The sequence below is a fragment of the Pseudophryne corroboree genome, chromosome 5 (genome assembly GCF_028390025.1).
Source record: "Pseudophryne corroboree isolate aPseCor3 chromosome 5, aPseCor3.hap2, whole genome shotgun sequence".
Taxonomy (NCBI): Eukaryota; Metazoa; Chordata; class Amphibia; order Anura; family Myobatrachidae; genus Pseudophryne; species Pseudophryne corroboree.
Window position 1 is genome coordinate 140396228 of NC_086448.1, and position 19454 is coordinate 140415681.

At 46.5% G+C, this 19454-nt stretch overlaps 1 protein-coding gene across 1 annotated transcript in view; it reads left to right on the plus strand.

The window, feature by feature from the left end:
• The first annotated feature begins 244 nt into the window (after positions 1-244).
• Positions 245-19454, plus strand: part of LOC134927385 (ATP-dependent translocase ABCB1-like) — a 943310-nt gene continuing 924100 nt past the window's right edge. The window contains exon 1 of the mRNA XM_063921755.1: positions 245-294. Coding sequence (XP_063777825.1) covers positions 287-294 — 8 coding nt within the window. The 5' untranslated portion in view covers positions 245-286. The remainder of the gene's footprint in view (positions 295-19454) is intronic.

Sequence of the window (19454 nt, forward strand, 5' to 3'; positions counted from 1 at the left end):
TACATTAATCTTTGTTCAGCACTTATTTTTACATTCCAGCTTTATTAGGTTTGTTTCATTTTGACTAAATTATTTCAATAGAAATGTATTAGAAAATAAAAATAACAAATCATAAGAACACAACAAAGCACTGCATTATGTTGTTTAAAGCTACAGTAAATAGACTTTAGAAATTCATTTTATTGTAAATGTATTAAAAATTGCAAATAGCTACGTAAGGTGTTTTTGTTTTTTTGCAGTTTCAAGAAATTATTCTGATTGTGAATCCAGTAATGTAGAAACTGAAATGATGTGGTAGGTAATGATATATTGTTCCATCCCATTGTTCTTCATTCCGCACATTACTTATTATATTTGTTTCCTGTTATATTCCCAGAAAATATCACTGTCCTGTTGAGGATCTTAAAAATATCCCACAAAGATTTTTGCTCCTATTTAGTGAAAAGTGGGTTGTACAGTATAAAGTAGCAACTTTTTTGTTGTGGTCTCTATTGCATTGGTGTGTACTTAGACTTTTTAATTTGAAATTCCTCAAAAGTTCAAAACTGGTATGAAATTTTAAGTGATAGCCAAAAACATACTCATAGTAGAACTGTAAATAGACCACAATTTATTATTGCAATTTGTGGCTAATATTTGCATTCACGATTCATATTCACTGATCAGGTCAAGGGTTGAAGGTAAACATTATTTAAACAATACTTTAAATACTGAACATGTAGTAGTTTTTCTTCTTTAAATCTTGCATCAAACATTTCTGCATTTGAAATGCAACCTGCTAATTTAAAAGCAACACATTTTACCAAACGTAGCTCAGTTAATTGTGAACCAGATCAAACATAAGGCAACCAATTGAATTTAGCTTAAGTTTTTATAATTATGAAAAAATTCAAGAAATTGGAATGAAATTTCACATTTTAGACATGTTTTGTCTAATTGATTTTATTTAGAACTGTTAACTAATCTAATTTATTTAGAACTGTTTTGTCAAATTGGTTCATGAATAAACTGGTTCATGAATTAATTGGTTCATGAATTGGTTCATGAATGACTGAAATCGGTTCATGAAAAGTGACTGGAACAAACATTTCTAGTTTTAGTTAACGATGTATGGAAATGTAGTTGTTTGCCATGAACAGCTGCAGTTTATGTTCTAAACAGGTTCGCTTTTCAACTTCTGTTTGTAATTTCTGTTCACATTGAAATTATTGTTTTTGATTTTTTAATTAGCAAAGTATTTTAACATTTTCCTTTATTCAATTTCAAAATACTACTGTATTTTGACATTTGGCATTTGTGCTCCAGGTTCACCATTTGTAGTTAAAACTTTCCAAAATGTTTAGAATTTAGTTTGAATGTGTTGAGGCCCTTTTAACGTGTTGGGTATGTAATGCAGGCGGCGGGGATCCCGGCATTCAGCATACTGGCCACTGGAATGCTCGCAGGGTGGCAAGCACAATGAAGACCCTTGCGGGCTCACTACGCTCGTCATGCTGTGGGCTCGGTGGCTCACTGTGCTTGCCACAGGTTCAATTTCCACACTGTGGGTGTTGTGGACACCCACGAGTGGGAATAGTCCCTGTTAGCTGGGATTTCGGCTGGCAGCATTGTCACTGTTCGGGATTCTGGCGTCGATATCCTGACTGCTGGGATCCCGACTGCTGGCAATGTAACTAGTTCCCCTTTCAACATGTTTTAATGACTTTGATTTTTTTTTTATTGATCTAAAGTTCAAGAAACTAATAAAATACAATCTATTTGAGAATTGATAAGCTGTTTGTTCGATAGTTTCAGTGCTCTGGCAGTTGATTTAATATTGTGAACTTTTTTTAGTATTAGTTCTAGATTCACTTTAGAGTTGGCTATAAATGTCATGGTCATGGGCAACCAAGAGTTAAGGAAATAGCAAATACCTGTAAAAAGGATAATATCCTGGTTATACCTTGGTGTTTATATCAGATTGGAAAGGATGTTATAGGCACCTAAAGCATGCTTATAATACCATGTTGTTATGGCTTCCGCTGAGCACTAGACATATCCCTAGAAACAGAAGAAACATGTCCAGAGGACAGGTAGCAAATAGAGTAACATAGTAACATAGTATCTAAGGTTGAAAAAAGACAATTATCCATCGAGTTCAACCTATTTGTGGTCTCCTATGCACGATTATTTTGTATAAAATTTTGACTGAAGTTGATGACTGCTGTTACGTTTTACACCTCTTTTTTATAATAACCATAGTGCGTGACTATGCCCCATAACCCTGGATATCCTTATGCATTAGGAATTTATCTAACCCATTCTTAAAGGTGTTGACTGAGTCAGCCATTACAACTCCCTCAGGCAGGGAATTCCAAACACGTATCGTCCTTACCGTAAAAAAGCCTTTACGCCGTATTGTGCGGAATCTCCTCTCCTCTAACCTGAGCGAGTGTCCACAAGTTCTCTGTGTTGATCTAACCAAAAACAGGTCCCGCGCAAGATCTGTATATTGTCCCCTTATATATTTGTAAATGTTGATCATGTCCCCTCTTAATCTCATCTCTGACGTCCTAGTGGATGCTGGGACTTCCGTAAGGACCATGGGGAATAGCGGCTCCGCAGGAGACTGGGCACAAAAGTAAAAGCTTTGAGACTACCTGGTGTGCACTGGCTCCTCCCCCTATGACCCTCCTCCAAGCCTCAGTTAGATTTTTGTGCCCGGCCGAGAAGGGTGCAATCTAGGTGGCTCTCCTGAGCTGCTTAGAGTAAAAGTTTAGACTTAGGTTTTTTTATTTTCAGTGAGTCCTGCTGGCAACAGGCTCACTGCATCGAGGGACTAAGGGGAGAAGAAGCGAACTCACCTGCGTGCAGAGTGGATTGGGCTTCTTGGCTACTGGACATTAGCTCCAGAGGGACGATCACAGGTTCAGCCTGGATGGGTCCCGGAGCCGCGCCGCCGGCCCCCTTACAGAGCCAGAAGAGCGAAGAGGTCCGGTGAAATCGGCGGCAGAAGACGTTCCTGTCTTCAACTAAGGTAGCGCACAGCACTGCAGCTGTGCGCCATTGCTCTCAGCACACTTCACACTCCGGTCACTGAGGGTGCAGGGCGCTGGGGGGGGAGCGCCCTGAGACGCAATAAAACACATAAATACCTTAGGATGGCAAAAGAAATACCTTAGGATGGCAAAAGAAATACATCACATATAGCTCCTGGGCTATATGGATGTATTTAACCCCTGCCAGTTTTCCAGAAAAAAGCGGGAGAAAAGGCCGCCATGAAGGGGCGGAGCCTATCTCCTCAGCACACAAGCGCCATTTTTCCTCACAGCTCCGCTGGAAGGACGGCTCCCTGACTCTCCCCTGCAGACTACACTACAGAAACAGGGTAAAACAAGAGAGGGGGGCACTATTGGCAGCTAAATATATATAATACAGCAGCTATAAAGGGTGTAACACTTATATAAGGTTATCCCTGAGTATATATAGCGCTCTGGTGTGTGCTGGCAAACTCTCCCTCTGTCTCCCCAAAGGGCTCGTGGGGTCCTGTCCTCTATCAGAGCATTCCCTGTGTGTGTGCTGGGTGTCGGTACGATTGTGTCGACATGTATGAGGAGGAAAATGATGTGGAAGCAGAGCAATTGCCTGTGTTAGTGATGTCACCCCCTAGGGAGTCGACACCTGACGGGATGGTGGTATTTAAAGAATTACGTGACAATGTCAGCACTTTGCAAAAGACTGTTGACGACATGAGACAGCCGGCAAATCAATTAGTGCCTGTCCAGGCGTCTCAGACACCGTCAGGGGCGCTAAAACGCCCGTTACCTCAGTTGGTCGACACAGACCCAGACACGGATACTGAATCCAGTGTCGACGGTGACGAGACAAACGTAATGTCCAGTAGGGCCACACGTTACATGATCACGGCAATGAAGGAGGCATTGAACATTTCTGACACTACAAGTACCACAAAAAAGGGTATTATGTGGGATGTGAAAAAACTGCCAGTAGTTTTTCCTGAGTCAGATGAATTAAATGAGGTGTGTGATAAAGCGTGGGTTTCCCCCGATAAAAAAAAACAACTTTCCCGCCAGAAGTTAGGGCGCGTTGGGAAACACCCCCTAGGGTAGATAAGGCGCTCACACGTTTATCAAAACAAGTAGCGTTACCGTCTCCTGATACGGACGCCCTCAAAGAACCAGCTGATAGAAGGCTGGAGAATATCATAAAAGGTATATACACACATACTGGTGTTATACTGCGACCTGCAATCGCCTCAGCCTGGATGTGCAGCGCTGGAGTGGCGTGGTCGGATTCCCTGACTGAAAATATTGATACCCTGGATAGGGACAGTATATTATTAACTATAGAGCATTTGAAAGATGCATTACTATATATGCGAGATGCACAGAGGGATATTTGCACCCTGGCATCGAGAGTGAGTGCTATGTCAATTTCTGCCAGAAGAGCGTTATGGACGCGACAGTGGTCAGGTGATGCGGATTCCAAACGACATATGGAAGTATTGCCGTATAAAGGGGAGGAGTTATTTGGGGTCGGTCTATCAGACCTGGTGGCCACGGCAACGGCTGGAAAGTCCACCTTTTTACCCCAGGTCACCTCTCAGCAGAAAAAGACACCGTCTTTTCAAACTCAGTCCTTTCGTTCCCATAAGAACAAGCAAGCAAAAGGCCACTCATTTCTGCCCCGGGGCAGAGGGAGAGGAAAAAGACTGCACCAGGCAGCCTCCTCCCAGGAGCAGAAGCCCTCCCCTGCTTCTGCCAAGTCTTCAGCATGACGCTGGGGCTTTACAAGCGGACTCAGGCACGGTGGGGGCCCGTCTCAAAAATTTCAGCGCGCAGTGGGCTCACTCACAAGTGGACCCCTGGATTCTGCAGGTAGTATCACTAATCACAGGGGTACAAATTGGAATTCTGTCACGATCCGGGTATCTGGACGCCATTACTTACCCTTCAGATGCCTCCTAAGGCTGGCTCAGCGTTCCAGGACCGGATCCCGCTGTTCCTGAGTTTCCACATGCAGAATGTCAGATTGGTGATTTCATCAGCCGCGGCCTCCGCTGTGCCCGCGTGGTTAAATGTGCGCTTGTCAGTCTGGCGTCTCCTGTCTCCTGTGGCCGGCGTCGCCATTACTGTTTCAATTCTCACATGGATTACAAACCAAACTTCCCTCCAAGTGTCTGCATGGGCGCAGCCATCTTGGATTTTGTCATCAGATCATTTCCACCAATCTGCTGTCTGTATTGTTGATTTGCATAATTGCCTAGCCAACCCCTTCCTTGCTGCAGGTATAAGTAAGCTGTGCCTGAGCAAGGAAGGCGTCAGTGCTTTGGTTGTCTAACCTAGTTCCAGTTTGTCTCTCTCCTGTGGTTGTCTTCCAGGTTCCAGCTCCTGTCTCCAGACTTCTGCTATAGAGACCCGCACCAGCATTCCATCTGCGGTGTAGCCTAACTCTCCGATCCATTCTGGACTCACCTGTTTCCAGTTACAACAATCACCTGCTTCCAGCCCAGCTTCCAGCAGTGTACAGCTTCTCTTAAAGGGCCGGTGTCCTTTCTGCAGTTTACCACTCTCCACCGGTATTATTATTTCACCGCTCTCAAACTCCAAACTTCATTATTATTTCATCGCTCTCAAGTTCGTTTATTATTTAACTGGTTCCAGCCAGTATCCACTCCGTACCAACAACAGTCTGGTTCCAGCCAGTATCCACAGCAGCCGTTTTATCTTCAGCAGCCCAGCCTTTCCTGGAACACCAGCTTGTACGATCCTGGGTTCTCTCCATTGCTACAGTCAGGCCTGGTAAGGACTTTCCAACTAGAAGATTATAAGAACTGTCTCACACTACCAGTGCCTGTGGCCCTTGCCACCCTGTAGTACCCAGGAATTGTATTTATCCTCTGTTGACTTTTATGTTTCCTTTACTGCTGCTGTGTTACGGAGTTTGTCATAATAAACATCATTGACTTTTATCCTGGTTGTCGTGGTCACGCCTTCGGGCAGTTATTCTACATGTTACTTACATGTCTAGGGGTCTGATACAACCTCCCAGGTTCCGTTACATCTCAGCCCCTACAACTGAGGCTGCCTCCCGTCAGCTCAGGCCCTCAGTTGTGACAGTAAGCACTGACCTAATGAATCCAGCCGGAGACCAGGATCAAGCGACCAGGCCGATGCAAGAACTGGCAGCCCGACTTGAACATCAGGAGGCTGCACAGGGCCACATCATCCGCTGTCTCCAGGATCTCTCTACACGGCTGGATGGGATTCAAACGACCCTCCGTGGACCTGGCACGTCCGGTGCGTCCACTACAGTGACACCAGCTGTAACCCCACCCACCTTACCCTTTTCCAGTCAACATCTTCATCTTCCAACGCCAGCAAAATTTGATGGTGTTATGATTCCTGTACTCCAGACCGGAGAAGATCTTATGGCAGGGATCTGAGTACAGGAACAATATGCTGGTTGTGGGAGCTGGAGAGCCTAGTAACCCCTGGCGCCCTAACTCCGTTGTCTCGCCCGTGTTATCAGAAATCCCCTGCGAGACTATGGTTGCTTGAGCCCATGGCAGCCGCGTTCGAAGGGCGGATTATGTCTGCCCAACCCCGATGCCCCCGCAGGTCTTAATGGGAGACAAGGGGAAGTTCGAGACAGGGTGATAACAAGGGGCCCTCTGACTAAGCAACCAAGCCAGGGATTACAAGCTAACTAAACTAAATCAAAAGGTATGTGCGGACTAGCCGCCAGGGAAAAGGACAACCAAAGATCCACTGATCCGACACTCCTATCCGGCACCGCTGGACACCAGAGTGGATCTTGTGGAAGCGGAATCCTCCGCAAAGCTCCAGAACACAATATAAACAAAATAATAAACTGTAGCGGACAAGCCGCAACACACGGCTGCGCCGCGACTCACGAACACCACCAGATGTTAATGGTGCTCGGTCAGACTCCAGGAACAGATGGTAACTTCCGAGTACAGGATCTCTGAGGACAGGAACAATCGAATGGACCGGGACTGGGAACTCTCTGTAGCAGACTCAGGCAAACAGGAAGCTATCACCGGCGTCTGTGGGAAGTCCAAAGGGAGCCTATAACTGTGGGCTCCCCAATCAGGAGCCAGACTGGGTAATTAATAGTAATGCCGTGCAGCTTGCATGCTGCACGGCCAGCACATGATGATTTAATTACAGAAGACCCAGCAACGGGGAACGCGGCCCGAACGTGGCGTCCCCGTTGCTAAGGTCCGGGCGGCTGCGTGCGCCCGGCGTCAGCGTTGCCAGGGAGCCGGCGGCTGCACGCGCCCGGCGTCCCTGGTTGCTAGGCGCCGGGCCGCACCGCTGATCGGACCCCGGCGCCTAACAGATGGATCTCCAAGGTTCTGCAGGGGATTTCTCAATCAATGTGAAATCCACTTTGAGCTTCTACCTGGCAATTTCTTCAGTGACCGTACCAAAATTGCCTATATCATCTCCCTTCTCAGTGGCTCAGCCCTTGACTGGGCATCACCTTTATGGGAGAAGTCTGATCCCCTGCTATCCTCCTATACTGACTTTGTAGCTACATTCAGGCGCATCTTCGACGAGCCAGGCCGGATAACATCTGCTTCATCTGAGATTCTCCGTTTACGCCAGGGAACACGTACTGTGGGACAGTATCTTATACAGTTTAAAATCCTGGCATCCGAACTGGCATGGAACGACGAGGCCCTGTATGCTGCATTCTGGCATGGCTTATCAGAACGCATCAAGGATGAGTTAGCTACCAGAGACTTGCCCTCTAAGTTGGATGAGCTAATTTCTCTTTGCACGAAGGTTGATCTACGTTTCAGAGAGAGAGCAACCGAGCGAGGAAGATCATCTACTCCTAAATCTTCTGCTCCTCCTCCTCGTCAACCATCTCCATCCAAGGATGAGCCTATGCAAATTAGTCGTTCCCGTCTATCTCCCGCTGAGCGCCGAAGACGTCTCTCTGAGTCTCTCTGTCTCTACTGTGCAGCTCCGTCGCACACTATCAATGCCTGTCCCAAACGTCCGGGAAACTCCAGATCCTAGTTCGCCAAGGAGAGGGCCGGCTAGGAGTAATGATCTCCTCTCCATCTCCTCATGACTGTAACCTCCCAGTGTCGCTCCAAATTGCTCAACGTTACAGGAACGTCATTGCCCTCCTTGATTCCGGAGCAGCTGGGAATTTCATAACCGAAGCTTATGTTAAACGGTGGTCCCTACCCACCGAGAGACTGTCCTCGTCCATCTCTTTGACTGCCGTGGATGGCAGCAAGATTTTTGACGCAGTCATTTCCTTAAGGACTCTTCAAGTTCGTCTGAGAGTGGGAGTTCTTCATTCTGAGTATATTTCTTTTTTAGTGATTCCAAGAGCCACACATCCAGTGGTTTTAGGCCTTCCATGGCTCCGTCTCCACAACCCATCAATTGACTGGACGACTACGCAAATACTGGCATGGGGTCCCTCCTGTGCTGAGACTTGTTTAGCCAAAGTTCTTCCTGTTTGTTCTTCCTTCCCCAGGTCATCTGATGTTCCGCCTCCTCCATATCAAGACTTCACGGATGTGTTCAGTAAAGCCTCTGCTGATATCCTTCCTCCTCATAGAGAATGGGACTGCCCAATCGACCTCATTCCAGGGAAGGTTCCACCGCGAGGCCGAACTTATCCGTTGTCTCTGCCTGAGACACACTCCATGGAAGAGTACATCAAAGAGAACCTGGCGAAGGGTTTCATCCGACCATCTTCTTCTCCAGCCGGCGCAGGCTTCTTCTTCGTTAAGAAGAAAGACGGTGGTCTGCGTCCGTGCATCGACTACAGAGGTCTGAACGACATTACCGTCAAGAACCGATACCCTTTACCCCTGATTACCGAGCTCTTTGATAGAGTTAGTGGTGCAACCATTTTCACAAAGCTGGACTTGAGGGGTGCCTACAATCTCATCCGAATCCGTGAGGGTGACGAGTGGAAGACCGCCTTTAACACCCGTGACGGACATTATGAGTACCTCGTCATGCCCTTCGGATTGAGCAACGCTCCAGCAGTCTTCCAGCACTTCGTGAATGAGATTTTCAGGGACATCTTATACCGCCATGTCGTGGTTTATCTAGACGACATCCTCATCTTTGCAAATAATCTCGAAGATCATCGTTTCTGGGTAAAAGAGGTTCTTTCCCGTCTCCGTGTCAATCACCTCTATTGTAAATTGGAGAAGTGTGTGTTTGAAGTTAAAACCATTCCGTTTCTAGGTTACATTGTGTCCGGTTCCGGACTAGAGATGGATCCTGAGAAACTCCAAGCAATCCAGAATTGGCCTATACCCTTAAGCCTCAAAGGGGTCCAGAGGTTCTTAGGGTTCGCCAATTATTATAGAAAATTTATACGAGACTTTTCCACCATTGTGGCGCCTATCACTGCATTAACCAAGAAAGGTGCTAATCCGTCCAAGTGGTCCGAGGAAGCTACACAGGCCTTTCACCTTCTGAAGCAACGGTTCATCTCTGCACCAGTTCTGAAACAGCCCGACACCGACTCTCCTTTTATCTTAGAGGTAGACGCCTCCTCCGTTGGAGTAGGAGCAGTGTTATCCCAGAGGGCCAAAGATGGACATCTACATCCTTGCAGTTTCTTCTCCCGGAAGTTCTCCCCAGCTGAGCGCAACTATGCCATTGGCGATCAGGAGTTGCTAGCCATCAAGCTCGCTCTGGAGGAGTGGAGATACCTGTTGGAGGGAGCTTCCCACTCAATCACCATACTTACCGACCACAAAAATCTTTTATATCTCAAAGGCGCACAATGTCTGAATCCTCGTCAGGCCAGATGGGCACTTTTCTTCTCCAGGTTTGACTTTAAACTCCAGTTCTGTCCGGGTTCTCAGAATCGTAAGGCCGATGCCCTTTCCCGCTCATGGGAGCAAGAAAATGAGTCCGAGTCTGCAGACAAGCATCCTATTATTAATCCGTTGGCATTCTCCACGGTAGGGATGGACTCTACGCCTCCACCAGGGAAAAGTTTTGTTAAGCCAGTTCTAAGGAAGAAGCTCATGCATTGGGCCCATGCTTCCCGTTTTGCTGGACATACAGGCATTCAGATAACCCTTGAATTTATTTCTAGGTCCTACTGGTGGCCAACTCTGAAGAAGGACGTTATGGAATTTATTGCCTCCTGCCCAAAGTGTGCCCAACACAAAGTCTCCCGCCAGTCGCCTGCGGGGCAACTGGTTCCATTATCTGTTCCCCGTCGACCTTGGACCCATTTGTCGATGGACTTTGTTTCCGATCTACCTATCTGCAACAAGTTTAATACCATCTGGGTGGGAGTTGACCGGTTCACCAAGATGGCACATTTCATCCCTCTCACCGGTCTTCCGTCAGCTTCCAGGTTGGCTCAAGTGTTTATACAAGAGATCTTCCGACTTCACGGTCTTCCTGAAGAGATCATCTCGGATCGTGGAGTACAATTTGTAGCCAAATTTTGGCGAAGTTTGTGTCAAGCCCTCCAAGTCAAGTTAAAGTTTTCCACGGCTTACCATCCTCAGACCAATGGTCAAACCGAGAGGGTGAATCAGGACTTGGAGGCCTTCCTCCGTATATATGTGTCTTCCTCTCAAGATGACTGGGTTCAACTCCTTCCTTGGGCCGAGTTCAGCCACAACAATCAATACCATTCCTCATCTTCTTCTACACCATTCTTCATTAATTATGGATTCCACCCTAAAGTCCCAGAATTCCAACCGCTTCCCGCAACTTCTGTTCCAGCAGTGGATGTCACCTTGCGTCAGTTTTCAAATAACTGGAGGAACGTCCGCGCAGCCCTGCTTAAAGCCTCATTCAGGTATAAGAAGTTTGCCGAAAGGAAGCGTAGAGCGGTTCCTGCTCTCAAGGTGGGTGATCGTGTGTGGCTGTCCACGAAGAATTTGAGGTTGAGAGTTCCCAGCATGAAATTTGCACCTCGCTACATCGGACCCTTCAAGATTGAACAAGTCATCAATCCTGTTGCCTATAGGTTACAGTTACCATCCTTCTTGAAAATACCCAGGACATTTCATGTTTCTTTGTTGAAACCGCTGATCCTGAATCGGTTTCATTCCGCACTTCCTCCAGCTCCCAAAGTTCAGACTCAACGGGGAGTCGAGTACGAGGTGGCCAAGATTTTGGACTCACGTTTCCGTTACGGTCAGTTACAATACCTCATTGACTGGAAGGGCTATGATCCTGAAGAACGCTCTTGGACCAATGCCTCAGACGTCCATGCTCCTGCCTTGGTCCGAAATTTCCACGCAAAGTTTCCTTTAAAGCCTAAGAAGTGTCCTGGGGCCACTCCTAAAGGAGGGGGTGCTGTCACGATCCGGGTATCTGGACGCCATTACTTACCCTTCAGATGCCTCCTAAGGCTGGCTCAGCGTTCCAGGACCGGATCCCGCTGTTCCTGAGTTTCCACATGCAGAATGTCAGAGTGGTGATTTCATCAGCCGCGGCCTCCGATGTACCCGCGTGGTTAAATGTGCGCTTGTCAGTCTGGCGTCTCCTGTCTCCTGTGGCCGGCGTCGCCATTACTGTTTCAATTCTCACATGGATTACAAACCAAACTTCCCTCCAAGTGTCTGCATGGGCGCAGCCATCTTGGATTTTGTCATCTGATCATTTCCACCAATCTGCTGTCTGTATTGTTGATTTGCATAATTGCCTAGCCAACCCCTTCCTTGCTGCAGGTATAAGTAAGCTGTGCCTGAGCAAGGAAGGCGTCAGTGCTTTGGTTGTCTAACCTAGTTCCAGTTTGTCTCTCTCCTGTGGTTGTCTTCCAGGTTCCAGCTCCTGTCTCCAGACTTCTGCTATAGAGACCCGCACCAGCATTCCATCTGCGGTGTAGCCTGACTCTCCGATCCATTCTGGACTCACCTGTTTCCAGTTACAACAATCACCTGCTTCCAGCCCAGCTTCCAGCAGTGTACAGCTTCTCTTAAAGGGCCGGTGTCCTTTCTGCAGTTTACCACTCTCCACCGGTATTATTATTTCACCGCTCTCAAACTCCAAACTTCATTATCAATCACCTGCTTCCAGCCTAGCTTCCAGCAGTGTACAGCTTCTCTTAAAGGGCCGGTGTCCTTTCTGCAGTTTACCACTCTCCACCGGTATTATTATTTCACCGCTCTCAAACTCCAAACTTCATTATTATTTCATCGCTCTCAAGTTCGTTTATTATTTAACTGGTTCCAGCCAGTATCCACTCCGTACCAACAACAGTCTGGTTCCAGCCAGTATCCACAGCAGCCGTTTTATCTTCAGCAGCCCAGCCTTTCCTGGAACACCAGCTGGTACGATCCTGGGTTCTCTCCATTGCTACAGTCAGGCCTGGTAAGGACTTTCCAACTAGAAGATTATAAGAACTGTCTCACACTACCAGTGCCTGTGGCCCTTGCCACCCTGTAGTACCCAGGAATTGTATTTATCCTCTGTTGACTTTTATGTTCCCTTTACTGCTGCTGTGTTACGGAGTTTGTCATAATAAACATCATTGACTTTTATCCTGGTTGTCGTGGTCACGCCTTCGGGCAGTTATTCTACATGTTTCTTACATGTCTAGGGGTCTGATACAACCTCCCAGGTTCCGTTACATCTCAGCCCCTACAACTGAGGCTGCCTCCCGTCAGCTCAGGCCCTCAGTTGTGACATGGAGGACTTGACACAAACTTCGCCAGAATTTGGCTGTGAATTGGACTACTCGATCTGAGATAATTTCTTCAGGAAGACCGTGGAGTCGGAAGATCTCTTGTATAAACACTTGAGCCAACTTGGAAGCTGACGGAAGACTGGTGAGAGGAATGAAGTGTGCCATCTTGGTGAACCAGTCAACTACCACCCAGATGGTATTGAACTTGTTGCACATAGGTAAGTCTGTGACAAAGTCCATCGACAAATGGGTCCATGGTCGACGGGGAACGTATAGTGGAACCAGTTGCCCCGCAGGCGAATGGCGGGACACTTTGTGTTGGGCACACTTTGGGCAAGATGCAATAAACTCCATGATGTAATTCTTCAGAGTTGGCCACCAATAGGACCTAGAGATAAACTCAAGGGTTTTTTGGATACCTGTATGTCCGGCAAAACGGGAAGCATGGGCCCAATGCATGAGCTTCTTCCTTAACACCGGCTTCACAAAATTTTTCCCTGGTGGGGGCGTAGAGTCCATCCCTACCGTGGAGAATGCCAATGGATTAATAATAGGATGCTTGTCTGAAGACTCTGACTCATTTTCTTGCTCCCATGAGCGGGAAAGGGCATCGGCCTTGCGATTTTGAGAGCCCAGACAGAACTGGAGTTTAAAGTCGAACCTGGAAAAGAAAAGTGCCCATCTGGCCTGACGAGGGTTAAGACATTGTGCGCTTTTCAAATATAAAAGATTCTTGTGGTCGGTAAGTATAGTGATTGAATGAGAAGCTCCCTCCAACAGATATCTCCACTCCTCTAGAGCGAGCAGGATGGCTAGCAATTCCTGGTCGCCAATTGCATAGTTGCGCTCAGCTGGGGAGAACTTCCGGTAGAAGAAACTGCAAGGATGTAGATGGCCATTGGAGGAGGCATCCACCTCTAAGATGAAAGGAGAGTCGATGTTGGGCTGTTTCAGAACTGGTGCAGAGATGATCCGTTGTTTTAATAGATGAAACGCTTGCCTAGCTTCTTCAGACCACTTAGACGGATTAGCACCCTTCTTAGTCATCGCAGTGATAGGCGCCACAATGGTGGAAAAGTCTCGTATAAACTTTCAGTAGTAATTGGCGAACCCTAAAAACCTCTGGACCCCTTTGAGGGTTAAGGGTATCAGCCAATTCTGGATTGCTTGTAGTTTCTCAGTATCCATCTCTAGTCCGGAACCGGACACAATGTAACCTAGAAACGGAATGGATTTGACTTCAAAGACACATTTCTCTAATTTGCAATAGAGATGATTGACACGGAGACGGGACAGAACCTCCTTTACCCAGAAACGATGTTCCTCTAGATTACTGGCAAAGATGAGAATATCATCTAGATAGACCACGACATGGCGGTATAAGATGTCTCTGAAGATCTCATTTACGAAATGCTGGAAGACAGCTGGAGCATTGCTCAATCCGAAGGGCATGACGAGGTACTTATAATGTCCGTCACGGGTGTTGAAGGCGGTCTTCCACTCGTCACCCTTGCGGATCCGGATGAGATTGTATGCACCTCTCAAATCCAACTTTGTAAAGATGGTGGCTCCGCTAACTCTATCAAAGAGCTCAGTAATCAGGGGTAAAGGATAGCGGTTCTTGATGGTAATGTCGTTCAAACCTCTGTAGTCGATGCACGGCCACAGACCACCATCTTTTTTCTTTACGAAAAAGAAGCCTGTGCCGGCTGAAGAAGAGGAAGGTCGGATGAACCCCTTCGCTAGGTTCTCTTTAATGTATTCCTCCATGGAATGGGTCTCAGGCAGAGACAACGGATAACTTCGGCCTCGAGGTGGAACCTTCCCTGGAACGAGATCAATCGGGCAGTCCCATTCTCTATGAGGAGGAAGGATATCAGCAGAAGCTTTACTGAACACAACCGTGAAATCTTGATATGGAGGAGGTGGAACATCAGACGACCTGGAGGAGGAAGAACAAACATGCAATACTTTAAACAAACATGTCTCAGCACAGGAGGGACCCCATGCCAGAATTTGCATAGTCGTCCAGTCAATTGATGGATTGTGGAGACGGAGCCATGGAAGGCCCATAACCACTGGATGTGTGGCTCTTGGAATCACGAGAAAAGAGATAAATTCAGAATGAAGAACTCCCACTCTCAGACGAACTGGTAGAGTCCTTAGAGAAATCACTGCGTCAAAAATCTTGCTCCGTCCATGGCAGTTAAGGAGATGGATGAAGGAAGTCTCTCAGTGGGTAGGGACCACCGTTTAACATAGGCTTCGGTTATGAAATTCCCAGCTGCTCCGGAATCAAGGAGGGCAATGACGTTCCTGTAACGTTGAGCAATTTGGAGCGAGACTGGGAGATTACAATCATGAGGAGATGGAGAGGAGATCATTACTCCTAGCCGGCCCTCTCCTTGGCGAGCTAGGACTTGAAGTCCCGGACGTTTGGGACAGGCATTGATGGTGTGAGACGGAGCTGCACAGTAAAGACAAAGAGACTCAGAGAGACGTCTTCGGCGCTTAGCAGGAGTTAGACGGGAACGACCAATTTGCATGGGCTCATCTTTGGATGGTGACAGTTGGCGAGGAGGAGGAGCAGAAGATTTTGGAGCAGATGATCTTCCACGCTCAGTTGCTCTCTCTCTGAAACGTAAATCAACTTTCTTGCAGAGTGAGATTAGCTCATCTAGCTTAGAAGGCAAGTCTCTGGTAGCAAACTCATCCTTAATACGCTCTGATAAGCAATGCCAGAATGCAGCATACAGGGCCTCGTCGTTCCATGCCAGTTCGGATGCCAGGATCTTGAACTGTATAAGATACTGTCCTACAGTACGCGATCCCTGGCGTAAACGGAGAATCTCAGATGAAGCTGAAGTTACCCAGCCTGGCTCGTCGAAGATACGCCTGAATGTTGACACAAAATCAAAATAGGAAGACAGCAGGGTATCAGGCCTCTCCCATAACGGTGATGCCCAGTCAAGGACTGAGCCACTGAGAAGAGAAATAACATAGGCAATTTTAGTACGGTCACTAGGAAAATTGGCAGGTTGTAGCTCAAAATGGATTTCACACTGGTTGAGAAATCCCCTGCAGAATCTTGGAGAGCCATCAAATTTTGCTGGCGTTGGAAGATGAAGACGTGGAACAGAAATGGGTAAGATGGGTGGGGTTACAGCTGGAGTCACTGTGGGTGACGCACCGGACGTGCCTGATCCACGGAGGGTTGTCTGAATCCCATCCAGCCGAGTAGAGAGATTCTGGAGACAGCGGATGATGTGGCCCTGTGCAGCCTCCTGATGTTCAAGTCGGGCTGCCAGTTCTTGCTTCGGACTAGCCGCTTGATCCTGGTCTCCGGCTGGATTCATATGGTCCGTGCTTACGTCACAACTGAGGGCCTGAGCTGACGAGAGGCAGCCTCAGCTGTAGGGGCTGAGATGTAATGGAACCTGGGAGGTTGTATCAGACCCCTGGACATGTAAGTTACACGTAAAGAGAATGCCCGAAGGCGTGACCACGACAACCAAATTAAATGTCAATGATGTTTATTTTGACAAACTCCATGCAGCACAGCAGTAACGAAAAAGAAACATAAAATCAGCAGTAACATAATACAGTTCCTGGGTACTACAGGATGGCAATGGCCACAGGGCTCTGGTAGTATGAGACAGTTCTTATATCTTCTAGTTGGAAAGTCCTTACCAGGCCCGACTGTAGTAATGGAGATAGCCCAGGTCATACCAGCTGGTGTTCCAGGAAAAGCTGGGCTGCTGAGGGTAAAATAGCTGCTGTGAGTACTGGTTGGAACCAGACAGATGTAGGCACGGAGTGGATACTGGTTGGAACCAGTTAAATAATAAATGAAGCTTGAGAGCGATGAAATATGAATGATGTATGGAGCTTGAGAGCGGTGAAATAATAGTACCGGTGGTAAGTGGTAATCTGCAGAAAAGGGTACCGGCACTTTAAGAAGAGCTGATCTCTGCTGGAAGCTAAATGCTGTAAGCAGGTGAATCTGTAGCTGGAAACAGATGAGTCCCAGAGGACTGGAGAGTAAGGCTGCACCGCAGGTGGTAGACTGGAGCGGGTCTCTTTAGTGGAGGTTTGGAGATGGAGACTGGAACCTGGAAAACAACCACAGGAGAGAGAGACAAACTGGAACTAGGTTTGACAACCAAAGCACTGACGCCTTCCTTGCCCAGGCACAGAATACTTATACCTGCAGCAAGGAAGGGATTGGCTAGGCAATTATGCAGATTACAAATGGAAACAACAGATTGGTGGAATTAAGCAGGTGACAGAATCCAACATGGCTGCGCCCATGCAGACACTTGGAGGGAAGATTGGTTTTGTAATCCATGTGGGAACTTAGTAATAATGGCGGCGCCGGCCACAGTAGACAGGAGACGCCAGACTAATGAGTGCACATTAGAACCACGAGGACAACAGCGGAGGCCGCGGCTGACGTAAGCGCCACTCTGACATCCTGCATGCAGAAACTCAGGGACGGCGGCGGAGGCCGCGGGAGACGCCATTCAAGATGTAAACATGGCGCTGCTGTGACAGCGTCTCAGAGTGACAGGAGAGGAGGCAGGAATGTGGACATCAGTATGACAGATGAGATTCGGTCCTGGAGCGCTGAGCCAGCCTTAGGAGGCATCTGAAGGGTAAATAATGGCGTCCAGATACCCGGATCGTGACATGCGGTATGTGACATCAACAGCAGCATCACCACTTGTTTCTAAATTTTCATTACCTTTCTTCTGAGATTGTATATAGTTTAATCTGAAGGACCAACATTAGCCCTCCAAGTATATACATAGATATAGGTCTTTAAACACATTTGTGCAGTTTCCTGATAAACAGTATGAACTTTGTACTGTCTTGTCAATAAGTTTGACCCTGACAGATTTACTACTCAATTGACCATATAGTGGTTTCATTAATACAGATTGCCTGTACTGGTCGGGTTGAAATGGATGTACGACTTTGAAGTGTCTATATCCTTTCTTATCTCATTCCCTGAGGCAGGACCAGAACATTTTATATATTTTTTTCTCAATCCAATCCAATGTGCATGGAACTTACTTTGGATCATATTTTCTACAATGGGCAATTACACTGATTTTAAGAAATATCACAATAAAGTTATGTTTTATCAGCATTACTTATGATTAATTTGATAATTACTGTAAGTTATTTCGATTAATTAAGGGTGCGCCAAAACAATAGCCTTCTTTCTTCTCACAATAAACAAGAAAAAGCGCTGGGAAACTGGATAAGAATATACTGACAATTTTAATAAAGTATTAAAAATTCATTTGTACTGTTGCAACAGATAATTAAAACGAAGGTGTGTCTAATTGAAATTTAGGGCATGATATAGCACTGCAAAAAGTTTAAAAAGTCCCATATACTTAGTATGGATTGTATATTGTTGGCCGGTACTCAAAAGAGCCAGTTCATCCCCAAGATTATTGCCACAGTCCAGGAACAATTATAAGCGAATGATAATATTACCAACTGCAGTTTGATTGACCTTGCTGGCTTGGTTCAAGATGCTACTTGGTCCGATTGGTCGCTCAGGTCCAAAATTTGCAGGTGTTCAATTCGCTGATGGAAAGGTTCCTATATCCGACTTCCAGGCTTTTGTAGGGGGATGAGGAATCAGAGTCCAGCCAATCCACCGACGCGTTTCGCTGTTTAACACAGCTTTCTCAAGGTGATGTATTGCAGTGACTGGGTGCCCTTTATATAGCAGTGCTAATAGCCCATGTGAAACAGATGTGTCAAATTAAAAACATGTAAATAATATGTAAATTAAAATTCTAACCAGTTTCCAAGTAAAGTGACAGACTTTGAGACTATAAAGCCATTGGTACGTCCTATTTTTCTAAATGCAAAAGCCCTTTTTATATGTATACAATAAATGTAACAAAATTAGAGGTCTGAATCTGACCAGTGACAATTTCAATAGTCAAATCCAAGAAGACGAGTTTAGAAGTGCTGAAGGAAGAGGTGAAAACTAAATTATAAGTGTTGGTGTTGAGAAAATCAACAAAATGAGTGAAAGAAGAGAGATCCCCATCCCAAATAATAAATAGATCGTCTATCTATCGGCCATAGAGGACCAGACCCGCGCCAGGTCCTTTCCCCCCAGAGGAGCTCCTCCTCCAATTCACCCACTGGCCTTGTCCTCTATGGCCGATACATAGACGATCTATTTATTATTTGGGATGGGGATCTCTCTTCTTTCACTCATTAAAAATTATGAGGAGAGTGCCATATTATTTTTCCACCACAAGATGGCACTAATCCCTGTATTTAAAGTATAGCACATGAATATGATTAATTTTAAACATACCCATATGTTATTACATATTTATAAAATTCATATGTTGATGCTGTGCTTGGAATATTCTGCAAAGTCCCTTTTTCTGTGGAATCTAATAATTATGCACTTATTGAAATTAATGAGCTAAATGTCCACCATATTATTGGCCCGGACGGTCACGTGATATTAAAATGTACTCAGTAACGGAGATCCTGAGTGATGCACAACGTAATGTCGAGCGTCCGGTCACGTGACCGGAATTAGTCCCTTCGTGTGGTCCGTTGCCTGGCAACAGGACACTGGGCCTGTCGGAGGTTTGGCTTTGTGCCGGTCACGTGACCGGGCGCCAACCAACAGGAACGAAATTGCGTTCCATATGCAGGAAACTGGAGCGTGTTTGCGCTCCAGATACAGGAAGTAAACTTGCGATCACGTGATCGGGAACCGGCGCTTAAATTTA